General features: G+C 35.0%; 1 protein-coding gene across 1 annotated transcript; it reads left to right on the forward strand.

Moving 5' to 3' along the window:
• Positions 1-831: 831 nt before the first annotated feature.
• On the forward strand, positions 832-2,064 carry LOC307061540 (upstream-binding factor 1-like protein 1; the record flags this gene model as incomplete). The annotated part of the gene is made up of 1 exon (XM_079716726.1): positions 832-2,064. The coding sequence occupies one exon, from the start codon at positions 832-834 to the stop codon at positions 2,062-2,064; it is 1,233 nt and encodes a 410-aa protein (XP_079572852.1).
• Between the last annotated feature and the right edge of the window lie 16,711 nt (positions 2,065-18,775).

Below are 18,775 nucleotides of genomic sequence, written 5' to 3' on the forward strand. Positions count from 1 at the left end.
ATCCCATTAAATGAACTTGACCACCAATATCATTTTGAAGACACAGGCATTCCTTGCCAGACGGGCAGGAACCTATGACTTACCAAGCTCTGAAGAACAGATATGCGAGATACACATGAAAACAAAGAACTTTTGTGAGGTCACCAAAGATGTGCTTTGGTTACCCTGCTATAAGTCTGAGGAGCATGTGGCTCACAGGCATTTCTCCACTTTGTGGATGGCTGAGGAATACCGGGTTTGAGAACCTTATCACTTGGAGGAAGTGGGCGTGGTCTTCGGAAAATATATGAAACATCCAGCAAAGAGCAAAACTCATTCTTCTCCAGAGCCCAGAGCTGTCGTGTTTGGACTTGGCTGGGCTGTGGAGAATTTTGAAAGTTACTGCCACCAGGAGGGGAGCACCAATCACTGAACTGAATTTAACAGAGTTACTTACTGAACAAGAGTGGAACATTTCTTTAACTGTTCCCAAAGGACAGCAGTCAGTAGATTTAGGACCCACTCTACGCAGGATGATCTCATCTTGACGTCTTTGACTTGATTCCATCTGCAAAGACTCTATTTCTAAAATAGAGTCATTTGGAGTTGGCTGGACTGTGGAAAACTCTGAAAGTTACAGCTGCTGACCCACCCAGAGAACATAGAACCCCTGGCCTGATTGGATGGATTTCCTACCAGCATTGATGACACCCATCTTCTGGAACATAGAATCTCACAAACCACAGGATTCCAGAAATAACTCACCTTCTGAATCTTGAGTGTGAAGGAGTTGGAGATTTTGCTGAGATGTCTGAACTGCTGGGATCATACAAGTGTCCCAAAGACCTAGAAATGGTGTTGCCTAAAGGTCAAGATGACTGGTCCAAAGAAGACATTGTGAAGTTATTGGAATGTATGGAGAATAACATTCCATCCAATGACAGGCACGCATTCAAAACAACCCAGTCACAGATGGACTGGGAAAAAGTAGCTTTTAAAGATTTTTCTGGGGAAATGTGCAAACTCAAATGGTTAGAGCTTTCTTATAACTTGAGAAAATTTCGCACTTTGAAAGAATTAGTCCTGGAAGCAAAGGAAAATGTTGACAATCCTTACAAATGCAGAAAACACAAGAAGCATCCTGATTTACCCAAGAAGCCCTTGACAGCTTACCTGCGCTTTTTCAAAGAGATGCAACCCCAGTACAGCCAAAAATATCCTAAGATGAGCAACCAGGAGCTGACCAAGGTTCTGTCTGAGGAATACAAGAAGCTTCCAGAGCAGCTGAAGTTGAAATATCATCAAGATTTCCAGAAGGAGAAACAGGAGTTTGAGGAGAAAATCGCACTATTCAGAGAACAGCACCCTGATCTAGTCCAGAACTCCACGAAATCTGATGTCCCCAAAGGAAGCCAGACCAAAGCACCAAAGAAGTTTCAGGGACGTGTGCAAAAAGTGAAGTCTTCCCCAGAAAACAATTTATCCATGAAGAGAAAATTCCATGGAGAGCCCCAGAAGCCACCTATGAATGGATATCACAAGTTCCACGAGGATTTGTGGTCGAGTAGGGAGCTTCAAGTGCTGCCCCTGAGGGAGCGCATGGTGGAGATTAGTAGACGCTGGCAGCGTGTCCCACAGAACCAGAAGGAACATTATAAGAAGCAGGCTGAGGAACTGCAGAAACAGTACAAGGTTGACTTTGATCTCTGGCTCAAGAGTCTGTCTCCTGAAGAACATGCTTATTACAGAGAGACAACCTATTTGAAGCGTCAGAACATGAGCGTGACAAGGGGCCCAAACCCCAAGGTTAGAAGGATGGATCTGCAGTTCCCATCATCGGGGAATCTTCAAGGAGGGCCTGAACTGGAGCAGGGGCTTCAGCCTCCAGAGATAGAATCACCAAACACTATTGGAGACATTCTCCTGCCTCAGGGAGATCAAGAAAACAAGGAAGATGAGGAAGAGGAGGAAGGCAGCAACTCCTCAGACCACAGCCGTGGGGATATAGATGAAAATTGTGAGTCTGAGGACAGTGGCTCCAGCTCATCTACCTCAGGGGACTCCTCTGACTCAGATTCCAACTGAGCTTTGTTCACAATCTGAGCGATGGGATAGAGAACTTCCTAGCAAATGGACATGGCATCTGCATCAAATTAAAGCATTCTTCTCCCTGTGCCCTTTCATTGCCTTGCCTTCCTACTTTCCCTCCCTCTTCAATACAACGTAGGTAAATTTCTGTTTCCTCTCTGTACCCCAACTCCACCCCCAGAGAAAGTCCATGCAATAAAGACTCTTGGAATTAAAAAAAAAAAAGTTTTTAATTTTGAAAAGTAGTAATTTAAATTAATTGCATATTGCCTATTGGTCCCAACTACTTAAGCATTAGTCATCTGTTGATTACATAATAATATTAGCTATTGACTTGTAAATGATGATTCTGATGAGCTTCAAGAGAATATAAAATAATTTTATTCCATCTCTTTTAAACGTTTACCTGAATGCATTTTTCTGAAAATTAATTTCCAGAGCCTATTAATAAAAGTTTTCTAAAATAAAGGTAAACTTCAAATTATTTAATGCAGACTAAATTAATACAGTTCAAAATAATATTTGTTTTAAAATATTCATGTCTTTTCTGTTCCAGTCATGTACACTGACTTCTTCTCAGTTATGATATGCAGTGTAATTATAATACACGGATTTATTTGTTTATATCCTTTCTTTTTTCAGAGTTAAAATTGTCTACATAAATACCTATAACACAACATGTTAAAATAAAATTTAAATCAGATGAATGAAGTTAATCAAAAGAAAAATTAAAAGAGGCAGATTATGATAAAGTCAAAAGTGAGATTAATATAAAATTTAGTCAATAAACTTGCCAAATGTGGGAGAAAAGTATACTTCTTTGCAATGTCAGACAAAGGTCAAATCACATCACCTGTAATAAAAGATAAATTAGGTGCACAGAAGTAGCCTAATTATTACACATGCTGAAGCTAGTGAAAATGTCCTATGAGTTTTCAAAAAGACAATAGTGATACAAAACACGTTCCTCACCACCATACTTGCAGTGAACATAGCAGTGAAATTTTTAAAGGGACTTTTGGATAATATCCTTCTGGGAAGGCTGAAAGCATAATGAGAGCAATCCTTTTAGCAATCAGAATGATTTAGCCCAACTTCTGGATCAGGGTAAGATGAAGAAAGTATATTCTCTTTCCCATGAATTAAAGCTTAAAAACCCTGACCCAAAATGTTCACTTGATATCGACAGATGATCTCCAAGAGAAACACTCGCTTTCAGGTGAGAGAAGTTGGAAGGGCCACCTCTGTATATGAGTGGGAGGAAATCTTTTTGTTTTCTTTCTCTTTGTACTCTCAGCACTGCCTCAAAGCAAGTCCCTCTTAAGCAGCACTCCTGTGTCAGGAGGGCAACAGCAATGATGATGGTCATGGCAGTAGAAATGGCAGTCACCCAAGCACCTAAAATACTGATAAAAATATCCTTCTTTCTGACAAGTGAAACTGAAGAAAGAGGCTCCTGTGGCCAAAATACATAGAGGGAATCTCCATTACTTGTTCTCTATTTTTTCTCTCATCACTTTTCGTCAAAACACACCTAATCACAGAAAGCTTGAAATAGCACAGAGGACAAAAACTTCAGCTTTCTAGCTAAAGCACCAAAATCAGTCCCCTGGAAGCTAAAATATGTGAGAGAATTACAGAGAGGAGAGAGCTGGATAAAGGGATCCTTTAAAACACTGTTTATTTAAAGTCCTGGACTCATTTCTGATCTGTGGAGGTGAGGAAATGATACAAAACAGCAGAGCAAAGCCTTTGAGAATGGAAATACAGTGTAGATGGCCACCTAGGTGCCATTTTGACTCCTGAGAATTGGATACACAGAATGGATGAGAATAACACTTCAAGACTTTGAAATCAAAGCTGAGATTGGAATCACAGGCCACACAGAAAGTGAATCTGGACACAAGTGGTCTATAACTAACTGCTAAAAGACAGAAAGTACCCATTCACCAGATGATTTTAACAATACCGAGTCATAACATAACATTCAAAATTTCTAGGATGTAAAACAAAATTATTCAACATAAAAAAGAGCAAACAATGTCAAAAATCCTGAAGAAAAAAATACAATCAATAGACAGCAAGCATAAATAATTCAAATGTTGAAACTGTTAGACAAACACTTCAAAGTAGCTATCGTATCCATGTTTTTATGAAGAGTGAAAGCCCTTGAAATTAATGGGAAGATAGAACTTACTAGCAAAGAAATAGAAACTATAAAAATGTAAGAATGGACACTTTAGGAAGAAAAATAAATTAAAAGAAATAAAAACTTCAGAGGAATTCAATAGCAGAATAAAAATGATGTGTCATTGAACTTGCAAATGATCAATAGAAATTATTCTATATATATAACTGCAAAATAGCTATTATAATGAAAAAAAGCCTAAGAGACATGTGTGACAGTATCAAAAGTGTTAGCATCCAAATCTTGGTGGTCCCAGAAGTACAGGGAAAATAACGCAGTGCAGAAAAAATATTTGAAAAAATAAACAGAGGGGACAAACTAAAAACTATTAGTAAAATAGAAGGTCTAAATCCAATGTGGTACATACAAACCAACTAAAAGAGAAAGAGTGTCAGATTAGATAAGTCAAGATATTTTTTATATATAAGAAACCTTACATGTAATGAAATAACAAAGTTATAAAGAAAAAGGATGGAAAAGATGTACTATGCAAACACTAATCAAAAGTTGGAGTGGCTATATCGTTATCAAAAAAGGAAACTTCAGAAGAGGGAAAAAAGTCAGGAATAAAACGTGATTAAATAATGATAAAAGGGTTAATTCACTAAGAAGACTGAGCAATTTTAATGAAATTTAGAGCTGCAAAATATGTGAAGCAAAGACTGACAGAACTGAAAGGAGAAAGAGAAAAATCTATTTTTGATATATACAACACAAATGAATCTCAAAAGTGTTATGCTAAGTGAAAGAAGTTCATTTGGAAAAGTTACATGTTGTATGACTGCGTTTATATGACAGTCTGGAAGAAAATCCCAAACTAACATATATGTGGTTAACAGAGTATAAAAGCGAAGCTGTTTGTGGGAATATTTAGGGTAACAGCCAAACTTGTTCTGCATCCTGATTATGGTAAATGTTGTATAATGATGCACTTGTTAAAACCCACAAAATAATACACTGAAAAAGAGTGTATTTTACTGAGTAATGTATAAATAAGTAAATGAACTGGTGATGCAATTCAAGAATACACCCCTCTGTTGCCCTGGCTTAATTATGGAAGAACATAAAATATCCAAAATAATGGATCTCAAATTTCTCAATTAGGAGAAATAATTTGTGGGATAGATTGCATTTTCTTTTCCTGATTCTTCATACCTTTCTATGTGACTCCATAGCTTATTGCACTGAAATCAGATTCTCTTTCTCCACACCATTGAGATTGGGCTTAGCCATGTAGTCTTCTTTGGCCAATTACATATGGGCAGAGCTAAGACTGTGCCAGGTGTGAGCCTATTCCTTAAGAAATATCAAGAGTTTGCTTTCATATATATGGCTTTTCTGTCATTGCTAATAAAAGAATATGCCCAAACCTGTTCATTTGCCTGAGGAGGATGAGAGATATCCACAGCAGACCTGATCTAACCCACAGTTTGAGGCGCAGAAAAACCCAGTATAGGGCAACCAACCAGTGGGTGACTTGCTGACATATGAGTCCAAATACATTATTATGTTTTAAGCCATTGAAACATGGAGCTGTTTATTAGTCTGTGTAATGCCCACATATGATTAAATAGGCTTTATGATATTAAAAAATGTTCTACCTCCTTACATGATATAATTATGCTGTTATTATCAGTTGATATAGAAAAAGCATTAGAGAGAAAACTACTATAAATCAAATGAAAAATTTTTAGAAAGTTACATGTTGTTTTTCACAACACTGTCTTTATATACTTAAAAATTTAGAACATATACTAACTTTATTATTCACTCTAATTAATATTCCTGGTAAGATTTTGGAAATTCTTTGCAATTACTTTGTATTTTCTCCCTATCTCAACCCAGGCCACTCCTACCCACCAGCATACCCATGAAAAAATGTAGACCCATTGATTGACATCTTTGATCTAGAAAATTGTTGAAATACTTAGATTTAAGGCAAGTCTCTACAGATATAATTTCTTCCAACTGAAGCTTTAAAAATAGTTAATAGTCCTGAACTCAACATGACATTCTCATTGAAAAGGCTGTGAAATACACCAATTATGGGTTGTAAAATAGGTGTGGTGCCAGTTTTTAAAAATTAGAAGCCAATCTAGGAGTAAGCATAACATCTACCTTAAAAAACAGAGGAGCCTGACAAAAATGTGGTGACAATTCCTCATTCTTGAATTCACTGAGTCATCCATTTTTAAAAATTCATCACAAATATTCATTAAGTACCTGTTGCTGCTTAGCAATACATATCCTGCTGCTTAGAGGATACATTCTTGAGTAAAATAGATGGTCCTTTGTCCATGCTGTTTACAGTCCAGTGTAAGAGATTGTCATAACTTGTATAGTCACCTAAACATTATATATCAGTAAGCTCTGGCAAATACTCTTAACAATAAAAATCATTTGAGAGAATAAAATTGGGACGCTATCTAGACTGGAAGATAAGGGAAGTCTTTCCTGAAGAAATGACATTTGAGTTTACCTCTAAGTATCAATAGCAAATAGCGGAAATCACCAGAAGAAAAGAATTCATGCCAAAAGACTAAAACTTCATATGCAAAGACCATGCAAACAACTCAGGCGTGTTGTGTCTGAGGGTCAGAAATAAAGCCAAAGGTGTGAGCTCAGAGAGAAAAGTGAACAGTGGCATTAAATGAGTCTGCAGAGGTAGGAAAGGTCTGGACTACAACAGCTCCATAGGCCATGAAAAAGTTTTACATATTGACATAAAAGCAATTGAAGATGTCATCAAATTAGCGATACAGTCACATTTTTATTTTTGAAAGAAATGGATTCAAATGGGGGAAAACTAAGTTAGGATGAACAGTTAGGAGACCAGGGAGTATTTGACATGAAGAAAATATGACAAATTTGAGATATGTTTAGGAAGTAAAATCAAAGGAGTCTAATGACAGATTAGATACGGTGAAGGAGTAGGAGTTGTGAAGAATGGCTCTTGGGATTCTGGTTGAAGCATATGGTGAATGGAATCCATTCACTCTATTTACTCACGTAAGTAGAGAACCAGATTTGATGGGTTAGATACTATGGACATAAAGAGTTCAGAGTACTTTTGAAACTTCAAATTTTGTAGGTCCATGCATTTATGATGGGTCGGAAGCTTAGGGAAGAGATCAGGGTTTTAAGAAAAGATTCACTTGGGAAGTATTGAAGATATAGATTTTTTAAAGAAGAGGGTTATAAGTAACTATATAGAATTCCTTCAAGAATTCAAGTAGACAAAGACCAAAAATATCAAGGAGGTCACTGATAACATTTTTGATAACTGCAACTGTAGTGTGTTTATCTCTCTGCGAAGTAAGGGGAAACAGTGAGTAGGAAGAAGGAGATTCAAATTTATGAGATTCAGATTTATAGAAATGTGTCCAGGCAGCATGAAGGGCCCAATATATTGGTGACTATAATTAATTCTACTCTATTGTTTTTTCAGTAGTGATTAACTTCCTTAAGATTGTTAAGCTCATATAGCTCTTCAAAGAAGAAATTTGAGGGAGGGACAAAATATCTTTTGTAGTGATATGAACATATCAAGGATCCAATATTCTTTTTCCAAAGAGCAGAGGTTAGAAACGGTCATCTCATTGGAGGGACCTGGTAAACAGATGAGTTATTTGCTGACAGTGTTTATCTTTTTAAAATCATTTTTAATTCCAGGAGGAGGGGGAATGCATTGACTGTTCACACATGGCCATGATTCCCTGGCCTGATTCACGATTTTATGGGAGATCAGGGGGAGAATGCATAATCTTAGAAAGCAAGACTAGCTACTTCATCACATAAAAGGATGCCAATGAAAAAGTTGGCAATGTTTTTTAGCACTAAAATGGTAACATCTGGGCATATATGAGAAGTAGCAACAGGATAGCAACATTCAGATCTTCACATCCTGAAATAAGATATCAGGCTGAACTGAGAAACCAGTCATGGCCAGGATTTTTCATTGCCAATATAGAGTATCAAGAAGCAGTAGTTTTAAAATACCAACTGGGCTTTCCAATTGCCACTTTCCAATGCATTGTAAGACTTTATAGTTTCTAAATGCAACTTAGAAAACTGCTTTCAACTTCTCAGTATAAAAAGATGGCAGGAATTCGTCACAAGTTTCATGCATCATGGTAAAATAAATATTAGTAATATCACTTTGTTTAGATGTCTTGTATTGTTTTCAATAGACTCTAAACTATTATCAGATATTACTCAATTTGTGTGATTTTGAAACAATTTGTTCTGTATTTTAAACCATCTTTAGCTTATATAATCTTATAAAAAGGTAGAAGAGTATGTTATGGTTACACCTCTGACTATAGTCCCTGCAACTGGAAGTCATTTTAAACTGCTAACTTGTTATTTAAAGGTAAATTACATATTCTTGGTATGCTGTACTTTAATCAGATGTTCAGAGAAGAGAATGGGGGTAGTTTAGAGCAAGCCCCATGAACAAGCTTCCATTTCCATACAAAGCATATTTACTTATAATTATTTTGGAACTAAACACCTGGTTTTCTTTTTCAAAATTGGTATCAGTCAGATTTATTTCTCACAATTTGTATTAGTATTAGTTAGCTTTGTTGTGTTATAAGCCCTTCGTCCCCATCTCAGTGGCTTAAAACGTCCACCCTGTAGAAGCAGCCTCTTTGTGGGACATGCATGTCTCCACAGTAGAGAAGAGCATTGGCTAAGCCAAACCATGCAATAGTATTTGAAGCTTCTGCTCAGACATGGCATATGTCATGGTGGCTCACTTCCCATTGGCTAAAGTAAGTCACAGTCAAGTCAGAGTGCATTGAGGCAGGAATGAGTATTATTTTCACAGGCAAAAAGTAAATCACATGGCAATGGGCAAGGATGTATAATCTTACTGAGAATGGGGAGTGAACACTGTAAAAATTAGTAAAATCAAGGTCAGAATTGATGTTAAATGTTGTCATAATATATTGTACTTTAATTATATGGCCTCTTCCAATGAAAATATATTTGAATGAAATATAGTTCATTTAATTAGTTTTTTATCACATTCAGAAATTTGTACATTTACAAATAGAAGCCAACATTTTAAAACTTTCGATTGTCAATATCAAGGAGAATTCAGGCATGAACAATTGTTAAATAATCTCTACTCAAGCACAATAGAGAGAGATAGAGAGAGGCAAATATACTCAGAGAATGAAAATATTATTTTCAGGAAAAATTTAATGAAAAAATAAGTTTCAAAGGCAGAATGTGAATATTCACCAATTTTGAATTAAGTTAGAGCAACAATCAAATCTCACTGAAATCATGATATACTATGATATAAATTCAATAATTCATTTATTTGACCGTTTTACTGAGAAAAAAATGTTAATAACAATTTCATGGCCACTTTAATTTCAGGTTGACTAATAATAAAAAGGATGCAATCTTTAGAAGTATGCAGGGACCTACTCTAGGTATACACTTAAAGAGGTAAATGTTTAATTTTGTTTTGAATTTTCAAACATCTGATGATTTTGTGTTTAATAAATAAATGAGGGCCTATTCTGTTATTTATCAAGTATTTTTTTAAAAGCCTGTTTAAGTAGGTAGTATATTCAATAGCACTTTATAAAAACTAGATCTCACTTACAAATTTGCATTGAATTTGTTTTTATTTAAAATAAAAGAAAGTGGCGGGGGTTGGTGGTGTGATGAATTGGGAGATTGAGATTGACATATATACACTAATATGTATAAAATGGATAACTAGTAAGAACCTGCTGTATAAAAAATAAACTAAAATTCAAAAAAATAAAATAAAATAAATGTCTATCTCTTTGGCCTGACAAATATTTTGTTAAATTCACCCCTTTAAAATCTTTTCATCTTGTAATATGATATATATTCCTAAAACATTTTCAGTATAATAGCCTTTAATACTAATAAAATAATGTGTGTATATATGCCTGAGTATATGTGTACCTGCAATAATGTATATCAAACTGTTTATTTTGGTTATTTGAAAGTAGAATAGGTGAGAAGAGGATCAAGCATTTAAAAATATGTTTCTGTGTTGATTTGAATAAGGAGAATATATTCATTTTTTAAAATAAATCTGTCTAATTAAATGTTTAGTCCAGAAAGGGAATTCATACATATGTTTATACATATGTTTTGTTGTTTTCCATACTTTAACTCTGAATTTAAGTTCAGCATAATTCTTCTGAAAGTATTAAGTTCCAAATTATTAAGTAATTGGCTGTTACTCGGTGATAATCCTAGATTCAGAATTCAATGATGTTAAAAGATAAGTGTAGGAACATTTTTATTTTATTGGAAAGTTTAACCTCAAAGGGTTTCACTTGGTCTTGTGAAGCTGTCAATGTTACTTCAAGGACACTATGCACATTTCTGAATATGAGATATTTCAGAAGGAAAAGGGGCATATCTAATCAATTTTATGACTATGAAAAAGGCACTTATTTCTCAATTTTTCCCATACTTATTTGGGTATTACCTAAATCATTTGAGACATTAATATAATTGTATTTATTTAAAATGTGCTACAGTATTTTGCTTGACACTGTAGTATATATGGAATATAATTGGGATTTTATTGTTTGGTAATGAAAGCTTACTCTATTGTCTTCACTTTTTTTTATAGTTTTTGTTGAGGACATATTCAAATTTATATAAGGAACCAAGGACCTTCTAGGAAGAAAGGAGGTTAAATTGGTACCCTCTTTCCCACAAACTCGAGGCTACTAAACTCTGTCCTGTGGATAGAGCTGATCTCTTTCAAAACTGGTATCTGGCAAGAGTAGTAAGTTTCAAGGTGGGAAAGATATGCTGAAAATACAAAGCTGATTAATCATGGCCTGAAGTTTCTCAGGACAGACACCAAAATTTTCTCAAATGCATCATCTTGAAAGAAAGTAATGCTTAAGAGGAAAGGTGAGTGATTTTTTCAAAGAGCTGCACTTTGGAAAACAGTTCAATTTTGACATTGGCTCAACTTTGGCAAAGTACAACACTGGCAGAAGATGGTCCTACATTATACCTTGTGGGACCAATGCAGGCCAGGGTGAGCTTTATTAGTTACGGAGGCCATAAACTGACTGTAAGGTTCACTTCCCACCTCCCTTCTCTGATGCAAAGTAGTATCTGTACCACTTCATAGTGGTACAGATGCTACTCCAAGGGATGCAGCAGCACCTGTGAACAGGAACCTCTTCTGACTGTTTCAGGGACCACACCGGGCTCCTGTTGTGGCTGCAGAGCAGGTCGGAGCTGGATCATTTTGGAGCAATGAGCTTGAGGTATGATTGGGAAGTTCTCCAGAAAAAGGGGGTAGCTGAGTTTGAGGTCAAGCATTCAGTTCTTAGAAAGTACAAAAAAGACTGGTCCTTTGGACATGAGAAAGGACAGTGTGAACCCGGGGAGTTTCTATGACTTCAACATTGGGGAGCAGGTTAAGAGGATGCAAGGACAGGAGACTAGACTTCCTGCGAAATTGCTCAATATTTCATGTGCTGCACTTTGAGTACTCTATTGTTTATAAACTAGGGAGCATGTTATTCATATCTCAAGATTTTAGAGGAACACTTGGATTAGAAAACTATTATTTCATTTAATTTCAAAACAACCTCATTATGTAGAAACTATTATCCTTATTGTATACCATGAGGAGACAAAATTTGGAGAAGTTGTTACCTTGCCTATGGCCACACAGGCAACACAAAGCTTGGATTTAAAACTAGGTTTATCTGACTCAAAGGCCCTTTTTTTACAGAACCTAAATTTAAAGAAAGTAAACTTTATTATAAACATATTTCAAATATTGAAACTAAACTCTGATCAGTAGAGTGGCTTGCTTCAGAGTCCAGACCTTAATAAGCAGTGAAGCCAAAGCAAGAACACAGGTTTTCCCATAGCTGACATTACATCTCATTGGGTCTCTAAGCCATTTCTTCTGTTATTTCCCATTTACTTAATGGAAAAGAACCTCAGGGACATACTACACACTTCATTTAAGATCATTTGCCTGATAATCTTAGATTTTTGAAATCTAAAGCTTTCCTAAGAATGAACACTGAGGCATTCTTTACTTTCAAAAATTCATCACCAAGTGTATTTTTTAGGCTAAAGGAAAAAAATCCTTTGGTCAACAATAGACCTCCACATTTGCACTGAAGTTCAGTTCTACAGGATGCTGAAAGTACAGCTTTATAACATACTCATCAGTGTTTTCTTATATTCTTGAAGCATAGAAAGGGAATCATTAATCTTGTTGGACTTGTGACAATTGATCTTCAAAGACTTCAAGTGGTGTAGAGTTCATCAAAAGATTAATAAATCTAGGGCTTTCCTGGTGGCTCAGTGGTTATGAATCCGCCTGCCAATGCAGGGGACAGAGGTTCGAGCCCTGGTCCGGGAAGATCCCACATGCTGCGGAGCAACTAAGCCCGTGCGCCACAACTACTGAAGCCCGCACGCCTAGAGCCCGTGCTCCGCAACAAGAGAAGCCACTGCAATGAGAAGCCTGCACACTGCAATGAAGAGTAGCCCCCGCTCGCCACAACTAAAGAAAAGCTCACGTGCAGCAACGAAGACCCAACACAGCCAAAAATAATAAATAAATAAATTTATTTAAAAAAAAAAAAAAGATTAATAAATCTTGAGTGCAATTTTGGTTGAATTAGCAAAGTGTCCAAAATAACTGATTTTGTTTAATACTAATCTTCATTTATGAAAATATAAATTTAATAAAAAATATCAGGAACCTGGCAAAATATTTTAGACTTTGAAATGTTTATAGGCTTATGCTTTTGAGAATATAGGATGAATACATATGGTTAAAATACTTTTAATCCTGATAGTTTGAATAATTTTTTTAAAAAGAATGTTAGGTTCAAGCTATGAGCTGTAGTTATACTTAACATGGTATTAGTGCATGTATTTTCTTTAATTTTCTTAAATGACTAGTATTGCCAACTAATACAAAGCCTTTTAAATCAATTTTTATAAGATGAGAGAAATCAAATATGAAGAAATTTGTTAGGACACTTTTTGTGTTGCCAATGTATAGATTTCAATTAGAAATTATTCCTTTGGTGAATTGACATCTATTTTTTAATCACTTCACCAATTGCAATTTGTGATAAATTAATTTTGAGAAAGAAAAACTTAAGTTCATTCTCTGGCTGGCAGTCAAAATGTTAGGTAAGGTTAAAGCATATTGTTCTAACAAATATTTTGCATCATCTGTACAATGAGATCTAATTTGCTTTGACAAAATAAGACCTCAAAATCACAGCAGAGAGTAGCCAGTTCAGGGGAATCAACTAATGTACTCTACTTATCCTTTCAGCAAACATTAATTAAGATTTACTAAAAAAATAAGATTTAGTCCTGTTTTCATAAAGCACATAGTCTAATGAGAAGGCAAGCATATGAAAAGACGATTACAAAATAAAGTCATTGGCAAACAGCAAATCAAGGTGTGCCTTGTGTGCTAAGGCACTGGAACTCTATCTATGGGAGACGTTAACATTTTTTTTTCTTTTAATCATTTGGAAACTTTGGGGAGAATGGTTTAAGACTAACAGGACTGAAGGACTGAAGTCAAGGGGATAACTATGGAGATTGTCCCCATCCAAATGAAGATCTCATCCAGGGCAGTGACAGCAAGGCTAATAGAATGTGATACACTTTGAGAGACACTTTGAAGGATAGATCAACAGCATTTGGAAATAGAATATATAAGAAAAGGGAAAAGAGGATGCAGTTAAGAATTATTCTGTTTTATTTAATTTTTTGTATCTTTATTGAAGTAGGACTACGTTTCATACAATGTTGAGATCTTAAGTATACAGTTTGATGAGTTTTGAAAACATATACAACTGTATAACCTACACTCTAATCGAGATATAGTACCTCCCTGTCTCCTGAGAAAGTTTCCCTCTACCCCTTTTCTGTCCATCCCTCACCTTCCATATGGAACCGCCATTCTGATTTCTATATTGTTGGGTTAGTGTTCTTTGATCTTTAACTTTTTTGTATGTGTCTAGCTTCTTCTTCTCAGCGTGTTTTTGATATTAATTCCTGTTGCTGAGTGTTCAAGTAGTTCATTACTATTTTATTGCTGAATAGTCTTCTATTGTTTAGATATACCATAATTTGTGTATCCATTATTCTGTTAATGGGCATTTAGGTCACTGATAATGTTTTTTGCTCTTTCTTCTGAGACTTACCCTTTGATTCATGGATTATTTAGAAGTATGTGATTTAGTCTCCAAGTCTTTGGAGATTTTCTTATGTTAGTTATGTTGACTTCAAATGTGATACCATTGTTTGATCAGAGAACGACTCTGTATGATTTCATTTTTTAAAAAATTTGTAAAGCTTTGATTTATGGCCCAGGATATGGTCTATCTTAGAATTTGTTCTATGAGCTCTTGAAAAAAAATGTGTGTTCTGCTGTTGTTGAGTGGAGTATTCTATAGATGTTGATTAAATCATTTTGTTAATCGTTTTGAATTCTCCTAAGTCCATGCTAATTGTCTGCCAGTTGTTTTATCAGTTGTTGAGAGAGGAGTATTGATGTCTCCAATATAACTGTCGACTTTATTTCTCTTCAGTTCTATCACTTTTTTTCCTTCTTTTTTTTCCCTCATGTAGAATCTTTATTCAAGCTCTAATTTATGAATTATAGTGACACACTTTTTATCAAACACAAGAGGAGTAAGTTATCTCAATTAACAAACTATAGATAACCTTATCCCTTCTTTACCCACCGACAGTGTTTTAATCTGTCGATCTTAATTGCCACTTCTTCTGTAAAACGTTTACTAAACAACCATTTACGTTTACTCCCCATACTATTTTCTTCAGTAAAATGAATTACTCCTTTACCCAAGCTCTTTCATAAGCAATGTCTCTCATATAGAATTAATCAAATTTATTGTAGTTATTAGTACAATAATCCATAAGATTTTACTTCACACTTTAGAATTTTACTCTTATACATATTATCTCATTTGATCCTCTAAACAACCCTGTGAAGTAGTTACTTCTATTTTACAGACAGGGAAACTGAAACAGAAACAATATGATCTAAGGTCATAGAGTTTAAAAAAAAACCAAAAAGACAAAAAAATAATTCAGAAATTGAATCTAGGATTTTTTTTTTTTTTCACTTTTTGGCCATGCCACATGGCATGCAGGATCCTAGTGCCCCGACCAGGGATTGAACCCATGCCCCCTGCATTGGAAGGATGGAGTCCCAACCAAAGGACCACCAGGGAAGTCCCTGAATCCAGGATTTTTAATTGAAAATACTATGGTTTTTTTCAATTCATCAAATATGCTGAACTCCTTGAGATTATATTTTCACCTTTACGTAACCACTGCCTAGTGTATACTATGGCAGATACTAAGCAAAGACATATTGACTAGATTTAAAGTCAACTACTGGAAAGGTATTACATATTTCCTAGACAGTACATAATTTATTGCCTCCTAAAAAACAAAGTACCAAATATAATTTAGTATTACAGAATGATCCATGGGACACCATCAGGGTTAAGAATTTGGTTTCTGATTTTAGAGTTAGGTGCAGATCCTGAAGCTGTGTAAGCTCTCTGGGCCTCAATTTTGTTTGTAAAATGGGAATAATAAAAGGTAATTATCTCAAATGACTAGTGTATTGAATGGGAATGTATAGAAGATGCCTAGTATAGTGTCTGGTACATAGAAAGCACTCAATAAAATAGTTTAATGTGTACGAGTATTAATATGAAACTAAAAAGTAGAACTAGTTTACAAAACAGTAATAATCTCATGAACTATGAAGAAGAACAGAGTTAAATTTGCCTAAGTATATTTTTGGGGTTTTCTTTTTACTTTTTCAACCTTTATCACTTCGCTCTCCATGAGCTATTTACATGAGCTATGAACACTGCTCCTCTCACACTGCTTATCTCTAACAACTTCCATCTCCCTTTTAATGCAAGTAATGTGGAGGTGTAGTTGTAAAAAGACAGATGTCCAAAGTGTCTCTCAGGAATAGGGTAACCTTCTAGAGAACTTCCTGGAGTAATGGAAATGATCTGTCTCTTGACTGGGCTGTTGTTACACAGGTGAAGGTGTCTGTCAAAACAGTGAAATGTACACATAAGAAAATATGTGTATATGAAACAATGCAAGTTAAAAAAAAACTTTTTTTAGGTTTTATAACCCTTGAACAAGTTACTTTCCCTTTTTGGCCCTCAGCTTTCTCATCTTCAGAAAGGGAATAATTTCTCACTCAGAAAGGATATAGTTAGTGTTAAAGGAGATAAGGTCTATAAAGTACTTAGAGCAGCTTCTGCACAGTTAGTTGCCAATTCTGGATCCACTTTACATTAACCCTAGGCATTTTTCAAATTTATCTGAGTCCTAAAACATTCCTCCAAAATAAAACCTATATTCTCTCCCTCTCCCTTCTCCTACTCTTCCCCTCATCTCTTTTATTTTGGGAAAATATGAGTAAACATTTGATTAAAGCTTTTGTCTCCACAGTTTTTTTTTTTTTAACAAAATCATAATACAGTCCTTTGCCTTCATATTTCTCTTCCTTCTCATTTAATTATAGTCAAAAAAGTGAGAATTCCCTGGGGGTCTAGTGGTTAAGACTGCACTTTTACTGCCGAGGGCATGGGTTCGATCCCTGGTCTTGATCCCTGGTCAGGGAACCAAGATCTCAGAACCAAGATACCGCAAGGGACACAGTACGGCCAAAAACAAAAGTAACAGTTCCTGTTACTAGTTTCCAAATCACTTTTTAAAAGTGTCTAAGCAATGTAGTTCTATCACTTTTTATTCTATTCTATTTTTTTAATCGAGGTATAATTGCTTTACAATGTTGTGTTAGTTTCTGCTATACAACGAAGTGAATCAGCTATATGTATACATATATCCCCTCCCTCTTGGACCTCCCACCCCTTCCCATCCCGCCCATCTAGGTCATCTCAGAGCACCGAGCTGAGCTCCCTGTGCTGTACCGCAGGTTCCCACTAGCTATCTATTTTAATATTAAAAAAAATTAATTGTGGTGAAGTTCTATTATTTTTTGCTTCATATATTTTGTACCACTGTTGTTTGTTGCAAACACATTTAGGATAGCCATATTTTCTTGGTAGATTTACCTTTTTCTTATATATAATATCCCTCTCTGTCTCTTGTAACTTTATTTGCTCTAAAGACTAATTTATCTAATATAGTACTCTTGCTTTCTTCTGACTAATATTTGTTATATATATTCTAAATATATACCTATATATTTAATATACATAAGTAATATATATTATATATTTGTATGTATAAAACAAACATATATGTTACATATATTTCCATCCTTCTTTTTCAACCAATCTATCTCATTATATTTGGGAGTTTCTTGTAGACAGCATACAGTTTGATTTATCATGTTTTTTATCCAGAGATTGGTAAAATATGGTCTCTTTCTTTAACTATTGTATTTTGACTGTTTGCATTTAATGTCATTACTGAGGTTTTAGGGTTTAATTTTACCATGTTATTTTTTGTATTGTTTATTCTCCCTCTCTGTAGATTACTTCAGTTTTTTTGTTTTTAAAAATTCTATTGTGATCTGTGTATTCTGTTTTTCAGTGTATCTCTTTGTACAGATTTTATAGTGGTTACTCTAGTCATTAAATTATATACACACAACTTAGTATACTGGTACTTATCAGTTCAAGTGAAGTGTAGAAACTTACATCCCTTTATATCTCTTTATCCTCAAGCATTTGTAATATAATTATTTGAAATAGTTCCTTTACATATATTTAGAACCACTTCATAAAGTGTTACAATTTTTACTTCAACTATCAAAAAATATCACTGATGAACACAGATGCAAAAATCCTCAACAAAATACTAGCAAACAGAATCTAACAGCACATTAAAAGGATCATACACCATGATCAAGTGGGGTTTATTCCAGGAATGCAAGGATTCTTCAATATATGCAAATCAATCAACATGATACACCATATTAACAAACTGAAGGAGAAAAACCATATGATCATCTCAATAGATGCAGAGAAAGCTTTCGACAAAATTCAACACCCATTTATGATAAAAACCCTGCAGAAAGTAGGCATAGAGGGAACTTTCCTCAACATAATAAAGGCCATATATGACAAACCCACAGCCATCATCGTCCTCAATGGTGAAAAACTGAAACCATTTCCACTAAGATCAGGAACAAGACAAGGTTGCCCACTCTCACCACTCTTATTCAACATAGTTTTGGAAGTTTTAGCCACAGCAATCAGAGAAGAAAAGGAAATAAAAGGAATCCAAATTGGAAAAGAAGAAGTAAAGCTGTCACTGTTTGCAGATGACATGATACTATACATAGAGAATCCTAAAGATGCTACCAGAAAACTACTAGAGCTAATCAATGAATTTGGTAAAGTAGCAGGATACAAAATCAATGCACAGAAATCTCTGGCATTCCTATATACTAATGATGAAAAATCT

This window comes from Hyperoodon ampullatus (genome assembly GCF_949752795.1).
Source record: "Hyperoodon ampullatus genome assembly, chromosome: 12".
Taxonomy (NCBI): domain Eukaryota; kingdom Metazoa; phylum Chordata; class Mammalia; order Artiodactyla; family Ziphiidae; genus Hyperoodon; species Hyperoodon ampullatus.